The following is a 20,740-nucleotide window of genomic DNA, read 5'->3' on the forward strand; positions in this document are numbered from 1 at the left end:
CGCAGTTACGGAGATTAAAACACTGCTTCTCAGGTATTCAGCTCCATAATAATGGGTGAAAAATTGAGTTCTTCCATTTTGGCTCTCAACCACTCAAATCATATCAGCATTTGCGAACAGGATTAAACTTTGGGTGCGGTGTGCATTGGTGACAATGAAAACTTGTGTAGTGACGGGACTCGAACGCGGATCTCTCACTTTATGCTAGCAGTCGCCTAGACCGTCTGAGCCACATGAGCGTTATCCCCAATGCACAATGGAGACATAGTTTAGTCATATTCGCAAATGCGAATATGATTCCACATTTCTTAGTGTTGACAACCACTGCAATGCGTGTTGCACGATACACGCATGCATACTGAAGGACACTGCACAGCACATTAGAACAACACATGCACTGCAGTTTAGTACTTGTACCTTTATCACGAGTGAAACAATATGCTACCTTGCAACTGTTATCAATATGATGGAAACAGCCTATTTGATGGCTTACATTGATAATTCTGCCAGAAACAAAACCAAAGACAAGAGTGAACAATGCGCTGTTGTAGTCTGGTCCGCATTGAACGTTTTCATCAACACAACGTACCAGTGATTGAACACTTCGCGTTACAGTTATCTGGGCTGGAGTGAAGGTACTTTCCTTGCAATTCAGGTGCAAGGGCAGACAGCTTAATGAACGTCTAAACACTCGCTAGAAGCGATTATCTGTGTCTGAAGATTTTTATGTCGTGCTGGGACTCACCTTGCGTGCAAGCACAACTAGGACCATAGCACGAGAAACGAAAGAAGAATCCAAACGGTAGAAGTTCTGACGAGGAGTGGATCATGTATTTATGTCAGTATGGTAAAGGTACATGGAATATAACAGCTACTAAGAAGTAAAAATGTGAACGATCGGAGAGAAAGGCTATGGTAACACTGGATATCGCAGGACAAAGTAAAGATAGAAGAATGAAATTAATAAAGAACAATAATGCACCCGTTTAGAGATAGATCAAACATGGAGCAGAAATATCAGTGATTTGTACAATACACATAAAATCGAATGTAAGAAGCGAGAGTGAAGAAAACCACTCACACCGACCGGTATCTGAAAGGTACCAGGTACCATCACCCAAAGAAGAAACGCTCTATAGTGAATACAATGGTACATTGTGTGGAGCCCATTTCAAGGGCTCGTAATCAGCGAAATGAGCTCAAGCAGGTACGCAACGTATTGATGGAGAACGGCTGCAATAACAGACAGATTTGCAAAGCCATCTTTCTGGAGAAACATAAGCAAGAAGACATCTGAAAAAAATAAGAAAGGCTTTGGTTTTTTGCCGTTCTGTGGCTCAATATCAGGGAATATTAATCGGTTCCTAAAGAGGCATAAATCGTTTCGGTCTTCATGGCTCCAGCAAAAGTGCAACAGCTCATGAGGCCTGTGAAAGACGAAGTAAGCCTTCCAACGCAAGGCGTCTGGTTGTGGACAGATTTACTTCGGACACACTGTGCGTACCATTAAACAGCGCGTCTGTGGAACACGAGAGGTGTTACCGCCGGCGGTATCCTGAGAAACTACCGACAGTAGATAACGGAAAAAGTACACTGAATTGCATTCGACGAGACATCTGTTATTAAACAGACAAATACTTTCTGGAGCAGCGTCATAAAAGACTGACAACACCCTTAATAAAGACTCTGCTCTGCAGCTGAATTCAGTTTGTAACCCAACCACTGGAAGGCTCAAGCGAGCTCGCAACGATAAAATTACCATATGAGGCACCGCAGTGAGTAGCAGTGTTTTCGCAGAATGCAGCTTGTCCACATAAGGGCAGCATCAGCGTTCACACGACATTCAGTGCCTCGCCAACTACACTCATGCTCATAAATTAAGGATAAATGCAGAATTCGGTGCCACACAACGTGGCACTAGACAAAATTGGCGCTAATAGCATAGGCACGACACAGATCTGTAAGTCCACGGTATTGGTGATAAGTTGAGAAAACCGCTCCGAAACACATGTGCTACAAAACGCCAGTTTCCTGCGCATGTACCCCCACATCAGTGTGGGATATGATCACCATACACAGGTACACATTACAACAGGCGATGCAGTATCGCGAGAAATAGGACATATAACGCACCATAACGAGGATAATGTACGTGAAGGCATAGAAAACATAAGTCAGCATACGACAGAGGAGCAGGAAAGTAGTGACACAGACGATGAGGATTCTGACTTGCGTCTTGAATACGTAGAACCCATAGTACAAGTAATCAGAGCTCCCTCACCACAGAGTACAAGGAATGCGAGCAGGAACGTGTCACAACAGTTCAATACAATCGGTTGCAAACCAACAATTGGGCGAAAACACAGAGCGTAGGACGTCGGAAGAAAACGCAATAGGACCCACTAATCTGGCAGAATTATTACAGCTAATGACGGAAACCATGACAAAAAAAAAAAAAAAAAAAAAAGAAATTGCGAACCAAATTAAAATTCAGAATGCAGAAATGACGAAACAAAATGCAGAAACCACGAGACAAATGCGTGCGATTAATGAACAAAACAAAAAATTCAGTTACATTAAGTCATACTGAAGACGAGAAGTGATAGGAAACTTAATAAAAGGTTACAATCAATTGAGAACAGACACTGACAGGGTACAAGTGGACGTACAAACATTGCGTAATGACATTCAGGTCGAGATCAAAACATTGCGTAACAACACCCAGGGAGAAGTCAAGAAACTAGAGAAACAGATAAACGAAATTACTACATAAGCAGCAGGTACAGCGCGTGAAATTGTTGAAAACAGTGTGTTGCACAAACGTATCACAAAAGCAGCGCTGAAAAGATATGATAACCGCATAGTCAAAACAGAAGCGCAAACAAAGCGACTATTTCAGAAATTGCGAACAGAGTTGTTGCAAACCATTGAAGAGCGTAGTGAACAGGATCGAACAAGCACAGAGTCTGCAACCACATCCGTATCTGTAACAGCACCAGAAAAACAAGCAATTAACGAAGATATTACGCATTTGCGATTCCAATCACAGGCGGAAAGTAACATATGTGAAATCACACAGCCTGCACAGCAACAAACACGTTTCGAAACTCTTGATGAACAAACGTCATCACAAACACATGTAGAACCACAAATGTATGTTTCAAGACAGTTTGGATAGTGCAATGAAGCAGCAAGGTTAGCCAGACAAGATACCCAACCAATACTTTACAATGAAAAGCCAGGTCGCGAAGAGTACAGTGCAATGCATTCAGCTACACGTTCACAACCAATGGAAGAAAACTATTGCGTACCACTCCAACGATACTACGCAAAGGTGGGCGAAAGTTACAGTGGACAATATCCAATGGATCTACCACAACCGGAAGGAACGACGGGAGAAATGATCAGAAACAAAAGTGGCGAAGAATCTCGAATTTCATATGGAACTATGACGAAGTACAACAACGATCATTTCCTCACAGTCAGAAAATTTCAACACTTTCGAGAAGGAAACTCATTACACCCACGAACTTGTATTTATCAATTCCGAGTAGGATTACCAGAACACTGGTCGCTAGCACACAAATTAGACTTTATATGTGCACACATGTCAGGAACAGTCGCAGAAACCATGCAGAATGTTGCAGCGACATGCCGATCGTACAAAGATTTCAGAGAGAAGTTTAGATGCGATTATGTTGAAGTAGCGACGAAGAAGGAGAAGATCGACGAGTATGAGGAAAAAGCAGAGGATGTAGAAGAAAGCGTAAATGAAGGAAGAAATAGAGAAGAGGAAATAAAAGAGAGAGAAGTAGCAGTCGAAGCTTATCCCACAGAAACTGCATATTCACAAGGGAAATTCCTAAAAAGACTCATGTATGATTCAGTGGAGGATTCGTTGATGCAAGAAGAAGAAGAAGAAGAGAACCAACACTTTCAAATTCAACCAGTTGCGAAGGCCATGGTGAAGCATATACCAGTCAACATTGTAATTGATAGTGGAAGTGAACTGACTGCGATCTCAGAAAATTTATTCATGCAGTGTAATGCCAATGAGGAATTGCCAGTTCTGAAAACACGTAAGATTAAAGTAAGAGGCCCTATTACAAACAACGCTGCGGAAGTTACGAGACAAACAAGGTTAACTGTTTCGTGTCAAGGTCAAAAAATAGAAGCCAACTTCGTGATTATACCTAAACTTACTGTATATTTGATTATGGACGCAGATTTTTTAAATGAGAGACGAATAGATATGGGGAAAGGCAGCGCAACATTCGGGCATGTCACACTTCTCTTTGATCAAAATCTAAAATTAGAAGAAACACCAGTTATAAAGAAACAATTAAGAATGACGCGAGATAAAGAGGATGAAGAATTAAAATGGTATGCACAAAAGAAGGAATCGCCTCAACTCATGTTAGAAGTCCATAAAGAAAGCGACGAAAAATTGCAAGAAGTTCCAGGTACGTATTTTGGAACACAGTAAAAGAGAATTAGAGGGTATTTTACATGATAAAGCACAGATATTTTTACCTTAGACTGGCAGTATTAAACACTTTCAGTACAAGTTTGAAGTAAAACAGCACAAACCATTTTGAGTGCCACCCTATACAATCCCATTAAGCTACAGGAATAAAGTATTCCAGAAGATATCTAAAATGTTAGATGACGATATTATTGAACCAGCTACCTCCACATATAACAGCCCGCTCCGTATTGTACAAAAACGAGATGGGAGCATCAGGTTAGTGCCTGATTCCAGACAGATCAACACAGTCATAATGGATGTTAATAATACAAGAATTTGACTTCACTATTACACAAATACCAGGACCAGCGAAAGTAGTAGCAGATGCTTTATCACGATGTCCACAGGGTGCATCCACTAACATAGGTTTGGAAGCAGCAGAAGACCAGTTTACAATGTACTATATTTAACAAGTACCTTTCGTAAACTACATTACGACAGCATTGAAAAACATAGGCAAAGAACAGGACAAGGATCCCGAAATACTAGGAATCAAACACAAGTGGAGAAGTAAGGATTTTCAAGACATTCGACAGCACTATCTCGTAAAAAACAATGTTTTATTTTTTAGACGCAATGTTGCAACGAATGAATGGTTAATTTATATCCCAGATGAACTAATGAATAAGTACATATGGTATACACATTTAAGTAATGGCCACTTTGGACAAAAGAAATGCTTTTTAAATATAAAATAAACAAGCCATTTTCCTAATATGGAAAGACGAATTAGAACAGTATTAGTCAAATGCAAAAAAATGTATGAGGGCTAAACACGTCACATTCCAAACCAAACCACCTATGTTTCCTATAATCCCTAAAAGATTAAAACCAATAGCTGCAATAGATTTGATGGGGCCCCTCCCACGCACAGAAAATGGATATATTTTCATTATTTGTCTTTTTGGAACTTACTTCTAAATATGTTACCTTGACACCATTAAAACGGGCAACAGGTTTTACTATAAGTAAAGCATTCAGACAAGATTTTCTCAGACAAGTAGGTCGAGTGGAACGAATAATTTCTGATAATGGCCCACAATACTAATCAGTGCTTGGGCAGAACATGTTAAAACAACACAAAATAAAACCCATCTACATATCTAAGTACAAACCTAGCGTAAAACCAGCAGAACGATCTATGAAGGACATAGGCACTTTATGCCGATTATATGCAGGCAAAAGACAGAACACTTGGGATATATACCTTAAAGATTTTCAAGAAGTAATAAATGAAATGCCACATAGGACTACACTACTACCTCCAGCTACTGTACTTAAAAATATTGAACCCCCAAACATAACCAGAGAAAATGTTAGATTTCCTATTGTACCACTTAGACAGCACAAACAAATCGTAGCAACAGCACTCTCCAACATCAGAAAGGCAGCCATTAAAAGAAAAGAAAGAGGAGATAGAACAGCAATTAAAAGAACATTCTCAGTAGGCCAGAAAGTATTTGTAAAAACACACCATCTCTCCAGCAAACAGAAACACAAAATACATAAGTTTTAGCTGCATATAACGGACCTGTTATAATTAGCCGAATTGCTCATGATAATGCTGTGTAACTAATGAACCCAAAAACAGGCAAAAGCTTGGGACTTCAGCATGTGAGCCATATCAAAAAGTTTGAAGATTAATTTTATTACTGGTAAATAATCAGCACAATATTTCAAGATTATGTTGCACATAAGATCGTCAGGAGAAAGAAGAATGAAGAGAGAGGAAGGTGGGAAAAAGAAAGTAGTTTCAGTAATAACACTAATAGTACCACAGATTAAGGTGAAGGAATAAAGCGTAGATAGTCTAACAGCATGAAATACTAAAATACTATACACCACGACACTACACAAAAATAAAAAACTAATTTGAGGATTCTTCAGTAGACGTTAAGACTTCAAATATCTTAGAATTGTATCATGGAAAGGGCGCCGAAGTTTGTAAAGCTTTTGAAGAAGGCGTAAAACAAGTAGGTACTAGACATATGTTAGATGGTTATAAGTAAAACTTTTTGTAAGAACCACTGTAAAATCTCGAGCTAGGAAGAGATGCAACGACCCACAAGTTGCAACGCAAGAAGTATCAAGAAAGAAAAGGATGTAATTAGCAAGACACGATTCCTACAAGGCAGAAGCGTCGAGAGAAGGGAAAGGACAGCAACACAAACAGAGGGTCCTTATAGAGTGGGCAGTAAATCAGCCTGCTAGGCGGAACCCTGCAGAGACACGACAGGACACCGAACGCCAGAGGGTCTCCAAATGTCCCCACTCAGCAAAAAACGGCCCAACGAGAAGACCGCTGGCAAAAAATATGTGTGAAAGTCACACTACTACTATTAAACAGCACGCTGATGCACGAAACTGAAGAAAACTTCCACAAAGTAAAAATGACATGCCCAAACAATTTATCAAACTGTTACTAGGAGGAGAACTTCAAAGCGAATAGTTATCAATCAATATTTCCATATCCTGCCCAGAGAAGATCCAAAAAGCAAGTAAGAAGCACAGAAAAAACAGGAAGAACAGAAGTTGACGATTGAGACCAAGAAAGAAGATGGGTGAAGAATAGACGACATACCTTCCCAAATCCCTATCCTATTGTAAACTAGTCGTCTGCGGAGTATTACAACGAAAAACGACCGCTTTCAGCGACAAATAACAATGACTTTCACGTATACAAATCCAGTAACCACGAGATTCTGCACTCACAGCTCCATTCCATTATGGGACCTCCACAACAGCAACACACACTTGCAAAGCCAACAAGGAACGACGAACGAAGCTGTACATCAAATACTTACCCATATACATCTAGCTCAAGTCCATCACATTCGTGCAAAAACATTCGTCAACCTCATGCTTAAACATTCATAGTATTGTGTGAATGTGTGAAATCAAATTATGTGATGTAGGAATTGTGCAAAAGAAACGTGTGAAAAACTAAATACGTTAAGCACACCAGACAGTTAATAAACTACAAAATAACAGTCATTGACTATGGACTTAAGTAAAAAATAGACTATCGATAAAAATAAGTCATTAGTTCTGAAATGGACAGTATATAAAGAACAAAAGACATAATAAACACTAAAACTATATGCCACTTACTTTCTCCTCATAAAAATAAAAGAATAACTATATTTTACTTATTTCCTCCATATAAAAACAAAGAATAAAAAATTATTGTGTTGGATGTTTTCCTTTTTTTTAAACATTTGTACCATTTGTTAGGGTAATATCTCAATACTTCTGTATGTATATTTCTTTGTCAAAGCAATTCTTGGAAATAATACTTATTTGTTAGTGTAACAATGTTGAAATGGGGGTCTAGAAACAAAAACATTTTACCTGAACTTAATATTTAGAAAATGTGTTAGGGAATAGATTTTACTTAACTACTACATTTATAAAAACAATATTTGTAAGAAAATGTATGTGAAAGACGCCTCACTTTCGGTAAAAAACTTCTTAAAAAACAAACTTCACACTTAAATAAAGAAAGAAAATAATTAAAAATTAATAATAGCATAAAAATATTCTTCTCTTGTCATTTTTAATTACAATGTGGAAGAATATAAACATATAAATTTGTAATACAAAGTTGCATAGAACAGAAAAACGTGGCTGAACAGTACGGTACAAAATTTAGATAAATTAGAAAATTTTTTACTGACTTACACAACGATTTAATAATGGCCTAAATTCAGTGCAAAAATTAGGTTCGAAGGGTGGTGATATGTATGGTGTCAGGCAAATCCAACACCTTCCATGAAAACCGCGACATGATAAGCAAATCCAGTAGCATGTCACATTGCTCCAAATAAATCGTGACATTAAGTTAACCAAAGTAATACGAGTAACGAGTGAGCAAATGGAATACCACAGACTAACACAAGAATGCCTAAATGCATGTCATACCTTCCCACTGTGAGACATACGCAGTTCCGAGGGGAGAAACCGTGTTAAGCTAGAAGGCCCTATGATAAGAGACGGACACCCACGTCGCCAGCTAACCACAAGGACAACGCCAGCTGCAAGTTTTAGCGTAAATCTTTTTTCGCATCTCTGTTACGTCAAGGACCACCCCCAACCCATGTTAAAAGCTAGAGCCCTCCAGAAGAACAGTATAGATCTGACGATAACGCTAAAAGGACCACACCAGTTGCAAGTTTTGGCGTGAGACTTTTTCGCGTCTCTGTTACGTTGCACACTTTAAAAACATTATACCCACCCCGAAAAGTATAACGTTTCTCATTGGATAGACAGATTTTTTCTAGGCAGAGCTTAAGGTTAACATTGAGATCCTGACTGGTCAGATGAAAACACAGCCAGATAGTTCTTTTTTAAACCAACTGCGGTAAATGGTAGTAAGGAGAAGATAGAAGAAGAGATAGCTCCGAGACGCCGAGCAGGATGGCTGCTGCGTCGGCCGTCGCCACCTGACGAACACCGACAAGGTAATGAACACACGCGATGCCGGATAACAGCGCATAAAGCTTCACTCAGAACTGCAGAAGTCTCATCTGTTACACCCCCTTTTTGCGTAATACTAGTGTCGATCGTCAATTAAAGCTCATGGTGTTCACATTTGCCACTTGAAGTAAAAATCTGAAAAGCAATGATTTTTCTGTTACATAGTTATTGAGAAGCCGCATTAGCCACTGTAATTTACGACAAGTTAGATAAGTAATTAAAGATAATTGAGGGTCACTGTAGACCATTTTGATAGATTTTCTCTTTTGTGAAACTTAATTTAAACCTAGATTATAGATGTGATATGGCATAGGTCATACTTCGATCCATTGCAGAAGTTTGAAACCCATTCAGGGAATGTTCGTTCACAGTTTTGTTGAACGCAGTTGGGTTTTACCATCCTGTATTAAAACATTTCCTTTTATCAATAGTGCAATTTATAAACAATATTTTGTGAGAAGAATAAAATTTCCAATGGTAAACTTAACAGCTTTTTCCACGTTATTTTACCAGCTAACTAAAAATAGGAAAGCCTTGAACCCCTTCCACTAAATTTAGTTAGTATTAAGATTCTTTTACAGGGAGAGGAGCTGACACTGAAATCATTAAGTATTTGGTTATATCATCGCTAGTCTCACTGAACTCTTCTGAATTCTACATGTCATGTGTGGTCTGGTGTCTCCTTATCAGCAACAGGTCCCAGGTTCAGACTAGTATATTCCCTAAAAAACACGCTCAGAGCGTCGTTACGCAAAAGTGAAAGGGAGATACGATATAGAACAAACAGACACCACCCAGAATGTTAGACAGGCTGTGAACTTAACTAATTTTATTTGGTCGAGAATGCTTTTGTTCAAACAGGTCGAACAACAGGTTGAAATACTCTGGATCAGGCACCGAGCGAGGTGGCGCAGTGGTTAGCACACTGGACTCGCATAGGGGAGGACGACGGTTCAATCCCATCTCCAGCCATCCTGATTTATGTTTTCCGTGACTTCCCTAAATCGTTTCAGGCAAATGCCGGGATGGTTCCTTTGAAAGGGCACGGGCGTTTTCCTTCCCAATCCTTCCCTAACCCGAGCTTGCGCTCCGTCTCTAATGACCTCGTTGTCGCCGGGACGTTAAACACTAACCACCACCACCACCACTGGATCAGGTAGTCGAGCAACTGCTGGAGTATAGCCTCCCTTTCTTGCACGAGTACCTGTCAGAGCTCCTGAAGTGACTTATGGGTTTGAAGACGTGTAGCGTAACGACGAACGAGAGAATCCCAGACTTGTTTGATGGTGTTTAGGTCTGGAGAACATGCAGTCCACTCCATTCACTTGATATCTTCTGTTTCAAGGTACTCCTCCACGATGGAAGCTCGGTGGGCCGTGTGTTATCATCCATCAGGAGGAAGCTGGAACCCACTGCACTCATGAAAAGACGGTCATACTGGTTTAAAATGACCCGATACACCTGATCTGTTACAGTTCCTCTGTCAAAGACATGCAGGGGTGTATGTGCATCAATCATAACTCCACTCAACACCATCCTTTTCAAGGATATTAAGGGGTTGGTATCTGGTTCCTGGTTCACGCCAGATGAAAACGCGGCAAGAATCACAGTTCAGACCATACCTGGACTCGTCTGTGAACATAAGCTGGGACCACTGTTCCATCTATTGTGTTCTTGACACCACGCTTTACGGGCTCTCCTGTGACCAGGGGTCAGTGGAATGCATCTTGCAGGTGACTGGGCGAATAAACCATGTCTGTTCAGTCGTCTGTAAACTGTGTATCTGGAGACAACTGTTCCAGTGGCTGCGGTAAGGTCCCGAGCAAGGCTACCTGCTGTACTCCGTGCCCGTCTGCGGGCACTGAAGGTGAGATATCGGTCTTCTTGTGGTGATGTACACTGTGGACGTCCCATACCGTAGCGCCTGGACACGTTGACGTTGCCTGACTGCTGCAATCGTTGCCATAATCTTGAGATCACACTTTGTGGCACACAGAGGGCCCGTGCTACGACCTGCTGTGTTCGATCAACCTCCAGTGGCCCTAGTATTCTACCCCTCAGAACGTCATCAATACGTATTCTTCAAGCCATTTTCAACACACCAATAGCACGTCTGAACACGTCTGCACACTTACTCGCTGCCCCGTACTCTGAAATGCACCAACACACCTCTGCGTATTTGGACTGCTGACTGCAGGTCAAATGAACAAGCATGGTCATATCCCGAGGTCCTTTAAACCCGCAAACCGCCCACCAGAGCGTTGTTTCACCATGTATTAGCATTATCCTTAATTTATGAGCATGAGTGTAGTTCTCGGCTGGAAGCTCCTGGACATCTAGCCGCGTGACCCGGATGGAAGCTTGAGAAAAGTTATCAAGGAAGAGAAACAGGAGAAGCCCTCAGTCAGAGTAGTTTCCTGCTCTTTCCATGAAAAATGTTTTTTAAGGCATTTTAAACGTCACGCTCGAGTTGCTGGAACACATTGTCCCCCCTACTCACCTACAGATACCGCCGACTCCAGCATGACGCCTCCGGCGCCCACCACCATCGACTCTGCAGCGACAAACAGCATGATCAGTGACGGAGTGAACGTCATCGCCACCCTGCTGACTACGTGTATCACCACGCAGGCCAACTGCAGAGGTCGACGTCCATACCTGCAACCAGCGTATTTCCGCTTGCTTCACAAATATTTCATTTCCCAGATTTTTTTCTGTAAAATTTGTCAAGACACAAAGGAATTGAAGACATCAGCTGCCATCCACGCCGTAATTATACACTACTGACCATGAAAATTGCTACGCCAAGAAGACGTGCAGCTGATAAACGAGTATTCATACTAGAACTGACATGTGATTACATTTTCACGCCATTTGGGTGCATAGATCCTGAGAAATCAGTACCCAGAACAACCTCCTCTGGCAGTAATAACGGCCTTCACACGCCTGGGCATTGAGTCAAACAGAACGTGGATGGCGTGTACAGGTACAGCTGTCCATGCAGCTTCAACATGATACCACAGTTCATCAAGAGTATTGACTGGCGTATTGTGACGAGCCAGTTGCTCGGCCGCCATTGACCAGACGTTTTCAATTGGAGACAGATCTGGAGAATGTGCTGGCCAGGACAGCAGTCAAACATTTTCTGTATCAAGAAAGACCCGTAGAGGACCAGCAACATGTGTTAGTGCATTATCCTGCTGAAGTATAGGGTTTCTCAGGGGTCGAATGAAAGGTAGAGCCATGAGTCGTAACACATCTGAAACGTAACGTCCACTGTTCGAAGTGCCGTCAATGCGAACAATAGGTGACCGAGGCGTGTAGCCAATGGCACCCCATATCATCACGCCGGGTGATACGCCAGTTTGGCGATGACGAATACACACTTCCAATGTGTGTTGACCGCGATGTCGTCAAACACGGATGTGACCATCATTATGCTGTAAAAAGAACCGAGATTCATCCGCAAAGATGACGTTTTGCCATTCGTGCACGCAGGTTCGTCATTGAGTGCACCGTCGCAGGCACTCTTGTCTGTGATGCAGCGTCAAGGGTAACCGCAGCCATGGTCTCTGAGCTGATAGTCCATGCTGCTACAAACGTTGTCGAACTGTTCGTGTAGATGGTTACTGTCTTGACTCAGGGATCGAGACGTGGCTGCACGATCCGTCACAGCCATGCGTATAAGGTGCCTGTCATCTCGACTGGTAGTGATACGAGGCCGTTGTGATCCAGCACGGCGTTCCGTATTACCCTTCTGAACTCACCAATTCCATATTTTGCTAACAGTGATTAGATCTCGACCACAGCGAACAGCAATGTCGTTATACGATACACCGCAATCGCGATAGGCTAGAATCCGACGTTCATCAAAGTCGGAAACGTGATGGTAGGCATTTCTCCTCCTTACACGAGGCATCAGAACAACGTTTCAACAGGCAACGCCGGTCAACTGCTGTTTTGTATGAATCGGTTGGAGACTTTCCTCATGTCAGCACGTTGTAGGTGTCGCCACCGGTGCCAACCTTGTGTGAATGCTCTGAAAAGCTAATCATTTGCATATCACAGCATCTTCTTCCTGTCGGTTAAATTTGGCGTCAGTAGAACGTCATCTTCGTGGCGTAGCAATTTTAATGGCCAGTTGTGTATATCTGGTGTCTCGTCTTTCGGTTATTTTGATCCTGCAGCCATTATGAATCAAGACGCAAAGGAATTAAAGACATTAGCTGTCAGAAGAATTCATTTAAATGAATGGGAAATATTGAAAATTTGTGCCTGACCAGGATTCGAACCTGTGTCTCCTTCTTTATTATTAAACGCGGAGGTTAATACTGAAAGTTTTGGATCCGGTGGACTATCACATAGCACTGGCCTTTTCTTTATTTTTCTTTTATTTTTATTTATCTGAAACTACTTACTACCTTAAAAAGGAACTTACATGGTGGGATAAAAACCCACATGGCCTCCACCACTTAAGGGAAAAAAATATCATTTTTAGTCGTACCCTGCAACAAATTATTTTTCCATTACTTAAACAAAAAAGTGTAACAAAGCCAAAAAAATGATATAAACTGTGTAAAGATACACCTGAAAAGGGGCGGTAATAAAAATTCCAAGACGATCGGTTAACTCACCACTTTTTTTGCCAATTTTACCAAAAACAAAGTAACAGGAAAGAAACATTCCAACGGTAAAGGATTTCTAAACATCACCCAACTCCTTGACGACTAAAGAAGAGACACACCATATTCGCAAAACGTGAATGATAGTGTGGCAACCTATCCAATGGGCAGAAACAATATACTGGAAAAAGAAACAAGGGTCCGGGTCATACCCGCTCCCCACCACGTAATGTAAATAGCGCCCGATATGCCACATAACTGTATTGTTCTCCGTTTTGGGGAGCAAGGCTAAATCGGGACGCATGAGAATCTCACTGGAGAGTGTCGCTTCCGTCCTCCTAGCAAAAAATGCCAATTGGCGGCGGAGCAAACTCCAAAAACTGTGTCCGTAGGTGACCAACAGGTGACATAAATGTGTCTGTTTCATAGCAACAACTGCATCAGTCCGTCTCTCTAAGGTCAATACGAAAAAGTCGAACGTTGATGGAGACAAGGTTATGAGCGACTTGGAACCAGGAGAACACCACCTTCGTCGGAAACAGGGGTAGGTTGACAGTGGATCAAACAACCTTCCATTCTGTGTCTGGTGATGGGGACTCCACAGAGGAAGCTTGATTTGGAAATGTCCTGCAACATACTAGCCTTTTTTTTTTTTTTTTTTTTTTTTTTTTTTTTTTTTTTTTTTTTTTTTTGCAGAGAGTTGAGGTTGGGAAAGAATAGCAATCCTTAAGTAACAGACATCAAGAAAAACTTCAGGAATATGTCTTACTTTACTATTTATACTACCAAAATCTATTGGCGGGTTAAGCTCCTGGGTCGGAGACAGACACTGGGGGACTAGAAGACACTTAAAACAGTGCGTCGAAGAAGTAAATCAGAAGCCTCATCCCGAACATCAGAGGGGCCAAAACCTCCCGCCAACCGGGATCGCGCAATAGTGGGATAAAACACTCGAAAAACAGAGTTTCGCCAGATAAACGTACTCGATAATCGTTGTCACCTTTTCGACATCATCGCAGGAAAGGCAAAAATTTGGGTTATAAAATAGGCTTTACACAACACAAAAGTTTCCAAGGTCTGAAACTTATTAAGTAAACAGAGAGAGCGACGCATGTATTTAAGGATCGCTCGTTGAATCCTGTCCGTGACGGATGTTCAGTTTAACCCAGCAGTTTTCATCGGACAACAATCGATAACAATACCCAAGGATCTATGGGGGCGACCGCTACAGCCTATAGAATCTCAACCCCGTCAAATCCCCGCGGATTGAGTTATCAATGATTCCGGTCGTTACCTTGTGCTCACGTAAAACAACAAAATGCACCCCACAATCCCTGTGCATCAGTATGTCGTCATCAGGAGGAAGAAGCACCATAAAACCAACGGCGCACTCGCGAAACATAAACCTTTCGCCCAATAACGACCTGCCACCTAATCGAGCAGCTATGGCCTCAAAATGGTTTCCAGAAGCAGAGCGAATAACCTGTTGGACACCTCGACACACTGCTATGGGGGCGGGGGGGGGAGGGGGGGGGGAGGTAGGACCACCATTCACGTCAATAGACGTGAAAGTCCTTCTAGCAGCATCATTAAAACTGTCAACATTCGCAACAGAAAGTCTTGACTAACCCTGTCACACGCATGATTAAAATCAATGGAAAGTTGACCTCCCGTTAAAAGGACAGAGGAAGCAGTCGAGATGAGATCACGACATTCAGCAGGCGAGTACGACGCAGAAGACAACTTTGACAACGTGCGACCACGCCAGCGAGTAAAACCGACGGACGACTATTTATCGCCAGCGCGACTACTTTATAACGAAAATTGAGTGGCGTTATAGGTCGGATCTGATTCACGGGTAGGCGTCCCATCTTTCTCGTAATTAAAACAATTCTTCCGACCTTAAAGGATGGTGGGATGTAGACTCCCTACACCATTTCATTCACAATATACGTTATCGCCGACCGCGGTGGTCTAGCGGTTCAAGGCGCTCAGTCCGGAACCGCGCGACTGCTACGGTCACAGTTCGAATCCTGCCTCGGGCATGGATGTGTGTGATGTCCTTCGGTTAGTTAGGTTTAAGTAGTTCTAAGTTCTAGGGGACTAATGCCCTCAGAAGTTGAGTCCCATAGTGCTCAGAGCCATTTCAACCATTTTTTATACGTTATCGTATCTCCTATCAGAGATAGTTTTTCTTAATCACACCTTTCGCGTTCTTGTACAGATATTTTCACAGCAACTTATATGCCCTGACAAATATTTGTTTACATCTAAACGAGAAGTGAGATATCAATTTTCATAAATTTAGCGTCAAGATTATTTTAATGTAACAAAATTCTTAAAAAATTTTCCCTATTTCACCCCCTTAGGTTCGGAATTCCGAAAAATCCCTTTTTAAACGACCCAATTTCATGTTTGCATCCTTAGCGGTTTGGGCTGGGAAGTGATACGTCAGTCAGTGAGACAGGACATTGCCTGTTAAATATACAGATTGGGAGTCTGTTCCACAGGACGTAAGACGCAGCTGAAATCTCCGCGTATCAAAATTTTTCACGACTTTGATGAAATAGATAAGTGGCATCTTCCTTATGAACACAAGAGTGGTCACATGTACGACCAGATCCAGATGGAACATAAAGAAACTTAAAGGTAGGTCATAAAAACGACAACTTAAATTCATGGCATGCGCTACACATTTTAAGTACTGAATAATTCACTATGGTGGCTCAAACAATTCTAACCGTGTGAGCATTCATGTTATTTTGCACTTCTTTGCGAAGAATTGTTAACATTTCCTGTATACTACACATAATTATTTGTATCTTTGCACAGTATATATGAAGATAATCCAAGACTAAAACCAGTAGATATTTGAGTTTAAAATAAAAGCACCGGCTGGTTCAAACATGCATTTTATACGTTACTTAAGGTCTATTGACATTCACCTTCCAAAAATGTTTAAAACAATGCCAGACCAGGCAAGCACGGTGATTTTTCGATGCAAATTAAAATTAATGAAGTGCACAAAGGTGATTTCGTTTATCAAGAAATCTCTGTCAGCTAAGATAATCCTAACATTCGCTAAAGTCAACATAAAGGTGAGTGGTGCTGCTTCGAGGAAAATTAAGAGACTTAATGAACACAAATAGCTTCGGAAAGAATTAAAATAGAATCCAAACTGTCAAGGAGCATTAAGCAAACAAAGATATTTAACCTATATGAAGTTAACACACTCGTTTAACTTTGGTTCTCTTAATATTATTGTGAGTGTTATACATGACTTTATTGACAGTGAATTGCAAATTTTGTTAGAGTGGCACAGAAAGAAATTAGAAAACTTAAAGGAAGAACAACATTTATTGCTGGAGAGTGACACCACACCATCTTTCCAATATTTTGATAAAATTGGAAATCTCACTGACATGTTTCTTGAACCACATGAAATCAGTACTCTCAGCAAGGGTACTCTCAGCAAGGGTCTGAACTTCAGTGTCAAGTATAGACTACATGACAAAGGTGTTGTTACTCACACAAAAATAGCTATAGATCAGTTAACAGGTTCAGCAGCATACAAAAATTCAATGACAAAGTGGAAAAGGTTTTTGATAAATATTTGTGTAATAACAGAAGAGGGGTGGAAGAAGAAAATAATAGAGATGTAGAATAAAGACATGTCATTAAAACTCAATTAACTGGAAACGAAGCACTTACTTTGAAATAAGAGAAGGAAAATTCGGTTCCCATGATGTATATCAGTGATTCTATCGACAAAACAAAACAATTTGTTGTTGACAGTGGGATCAGTAGTATTGAGAAGGACCCTCCTGCAAAATTTCAAGACGAAGTTAGGATATTTATTAAAAATTGTACTTTCCTGTTTCAAATTGGAAAAAAGTTACTCTAGCCATTAATCCTACTGCCCCTAAATTACAAGCACAACCGAAGATCAACAAGGAAAACATTCCTATATGCCCAGTTATAAACTACATTACTAGGCCATGGTACCTTTTGAGCGAAAAATTAAATTTAGTTTTAATGGATAAATATGTCTTTTCCAAATAATACATCCTAAAAAACATTTCTATTCTCCTAGAGTCAGTTAAAGAATTACATATACTTAATGAGACACTCCTTTTTTCATTAGACGGTAGGGTAGGACGTCAAATGGGCAGACTTGGAGCAAGAGAGACACCACAGGAAGTTTCAAGTTCCACTGTCTATAGTTTTACAAATAAATTCATAACACTTTGCCAGCATGACCTGGCAGTACTCAAGATTCATGCACAAGAAAGTGGAAGTTCAAAAAAAAATTACATGTGTAATTTCACGATTTTTCACTTACTGTTGGCTGCATTTGTTACTACAGAGACACCTTTTTTCATAAATAAGAGAGATTCTTAGTTGAATCTTGCACAATATTTGCAGGTGTATGAAACTTTAGAATTTATTTAATGTAAGAAAAAATTAATGAGCTGTTGTATTTTAAACCTCATGTTTAGAAGAAACTCAAATTTTATAAATAATTATATCAATTTTTACACAGTTTTTAATACATTTTAAAAATTCTAGTGTATCATACACCTTAAGCATGGTTTGTGTGCTGTGCAAAATTCATCAAAGAATGTCTCTTCCTTGTGAATAAAAGTGTATCTACAGCAACAAATGCATCCAATAGTAAGCCCCAAAGGCTAGCAACAGGATGTCGCTTAGCTGGAACGTTAGACAGTATCCTCATGGGTCATATTGAGAACAACATCCTAAACCACAAATCAGATCACACAGCTTAATTATTTATATAAGATATATAGATGACACCATTACATTAGTCAATGGTAATGACAAATTAATCAACAAAATCTACAGTCTGTTTAATAATAGCCATCCAAATTTAAAATTCACAATAGAAACAAAAGATAACAAAATTAATTTCCTGGACCTAGGGATTTCGAAAGCAGATAGCAAACTAGCCTTTAAAGTATACAGTAAGCAAACTACCACAGATATTATTATTCATGAAACTCCTGCCAGCCAACAAAATATAATCATCATGGATACTTCCATAGCATGATTGACAGATTGCTAAGAACCCCTACATCTACTATAAAATTTAACAATGAAATAAAATACTCTGTAATCGGTAGCTGTAAGTAATGGATACCAAGAATGGCTAGTTGATAATATCTTACAGAAAAAGAAAAAAGGTGGAACATATATAGCAAATCAAAAAATTACCCTAACTAAAGACAAAAACATCAAGAAACCAGGTAGATATATTTTCCTACAGAGGTAGTATCTTGGACAAAATGAGCAATGTATTTAGGAAATGTAATGTAATGTTGGCTTGTCGAATTGACAATAACATTTCAATAACGCTGCAAAAGAATTTACTTGCAAAAAAGGCAATATACGAGAGGCCAGTTGTCTATAGAATTAACTGTCAACAATACAAAAACTTTTACATAGGCTAGACTGGGAGGAAATTAAAGACAACGTTTCTTGAATACACACAACAATCAAACACTTCAGCTCAAGGCTTCCTTCTTGAAGCTTATAGCCACACAATAGGCACCATTGATGAGAATATGCAAATACTATATCAAGCAAATAAAGGAATTAAGAATGAACCTTCTGGAGGAAATTGAAATCTTTTGTAACCTTGGAAAACATCCATATGATGTTCTCAATGAACAAAACGATTTGAAAAATAAGGATTTCTTTGAGAATTTCTGTGAGGCCTTTCACTTACCTGATTCTAATCCCTTACCTGTCGTTTTGAAATATACCACTACTCCTCCCTCTCACACGCCATCCCCTTAGACTTGTGTTCATGATAAACCTTATAACTACGTTCTTTGATGTGAAAAGATTGCCTGATATACATATGACAAGTTGTACCTAGGATTCAAGTGTCAACACCTGATGTTAATGACACTTTTATTGCACCCAGTTTTCTTATAACCCTGTGAGGATTCTTCACTATGCGATTGCAGTACAAATAAATTAAATTGTGGTTTGTTATCTACATCCTGTGTATTACCATTGTTCATTATAAATATTCATAAGATGTTTGTAGCTTTTCTCCTGCTGTTTTACACTGAATATGCGAAACACTCGGTAATTCTACTTTTAACTTTTATTATATTTGACATGGACTTCTGGGCAATAAGTTTTACTCCCCTAAAATAAGTTTGTAGTCCAAAGATGTATTCTCATTTTATTGAACATCAGGTTACATATTTATTTTTACTTAAAACTGTGTTGTCAAATGCTATTATGTACATAATTCATCTGTAGCTAAAAATCTACATTCCATCTAATGTGTTTAAGTGTGTACATATGCAAGTACGTATTTTGTTTAGCTATCACTTGAATTGATAATGTAAAGAATATTTTCTGTCTGCTTCTCGAAATGTACACCCAGTGGTTGAGCCCCTAATGCCTTTAGCTTAAGGTCTACATTGTTTAAAGAATGTTACTCATCACTACCACTACAATATACATGTGTTGTCATTACTCATTCAGTCCAAATCTGAGTACATGCCTGGTTACACCGTTGTTATTTATTCCCTCCCCTTCTTTTCGATACTAGCACTACTGACATACTAAGCTTGCAGTTAAGCACTGTAATAAAACTTCATTAACGTATTAAGGTTTCCTATAAATATAGTCGATATGAGACATTAGTTGTTTCACTACTATAACTTGGATGCATATGAACACTGAGTGACATTTCACACCATTTAAGAGCAACGTATTTTAGCTAGTTTTAATGTTATGTGTGTGATTTCCAATACGTTTATGGTATTATTGACGTTTGTTTACATACTCATGCATTTCATTAGCTATATCCAATGAATATGATGCTGTGTAACATTAGGGTTATATAATTTTTCCACCTTGTATTGTAACATCTACGTTATCTTATGCCTGGAGTTAAAACTTCGTTATCTGTTAACATGTGAAACTACACCAAATATGTTCACAAAAAATAGTCTAATCCTCTACATTGCCCAGTAACATGTCATCAAGATATTTTTATGCCTTACAACAAAAATTTTCTTTTAAATATTTTTGACAAACTTCTCAACATTTTTTATAAATTAAACTTACGATC

At 39.8% G+C, this 20,740-nt stretch overlaps 2 protein-coding genes across 2 annotated transcripts in view; both read right to left on the reverse strand.

The window, feature by feature from the left end:
* Positions 1-20,740, reverse strand: part of LOC126355299 (solute carrier family 22 member 7-like) — a 570,778-nt gene that overhangs the window by 508,589 nt on the left and 41,449 nt on the right. The gene's annotated exons all lie outside the window — the stretch shown is intronic.
* The window catches only part of LOC126355845 (carcinine transporter-like), a 361,113-nt gene that overhangs the window by 254,434 nt on the left and 85,939 nt on the right, over positions 1-20,740 (reverse strand). Inside the window, exon 4 of the mRNA XM_050006305.1 lies at positions 11,505-11,662. Within this exon, the coding sequence (XP_049862262.1) occupies positions 11,505-11,662 (158 nt within the window). The remainder of the gene's footprint in view (positions 1-11,504; positions 11,663-20,740) is intronic.

This window comes from Schistocerca gregaria, chromosome 3 (assembly GCF_023897955.1).
Source record: "Schistocerca gregaria isolate iqSchGreg1 chromosome 3, iqSchGreg1.2, whole genome shotgun sequence".
NCBI lineage: Eukaryota > Metazoa > Arthropoda > Insecta > Orthoptera > Acrididae > Schistocerca > Schistocerca gregaria.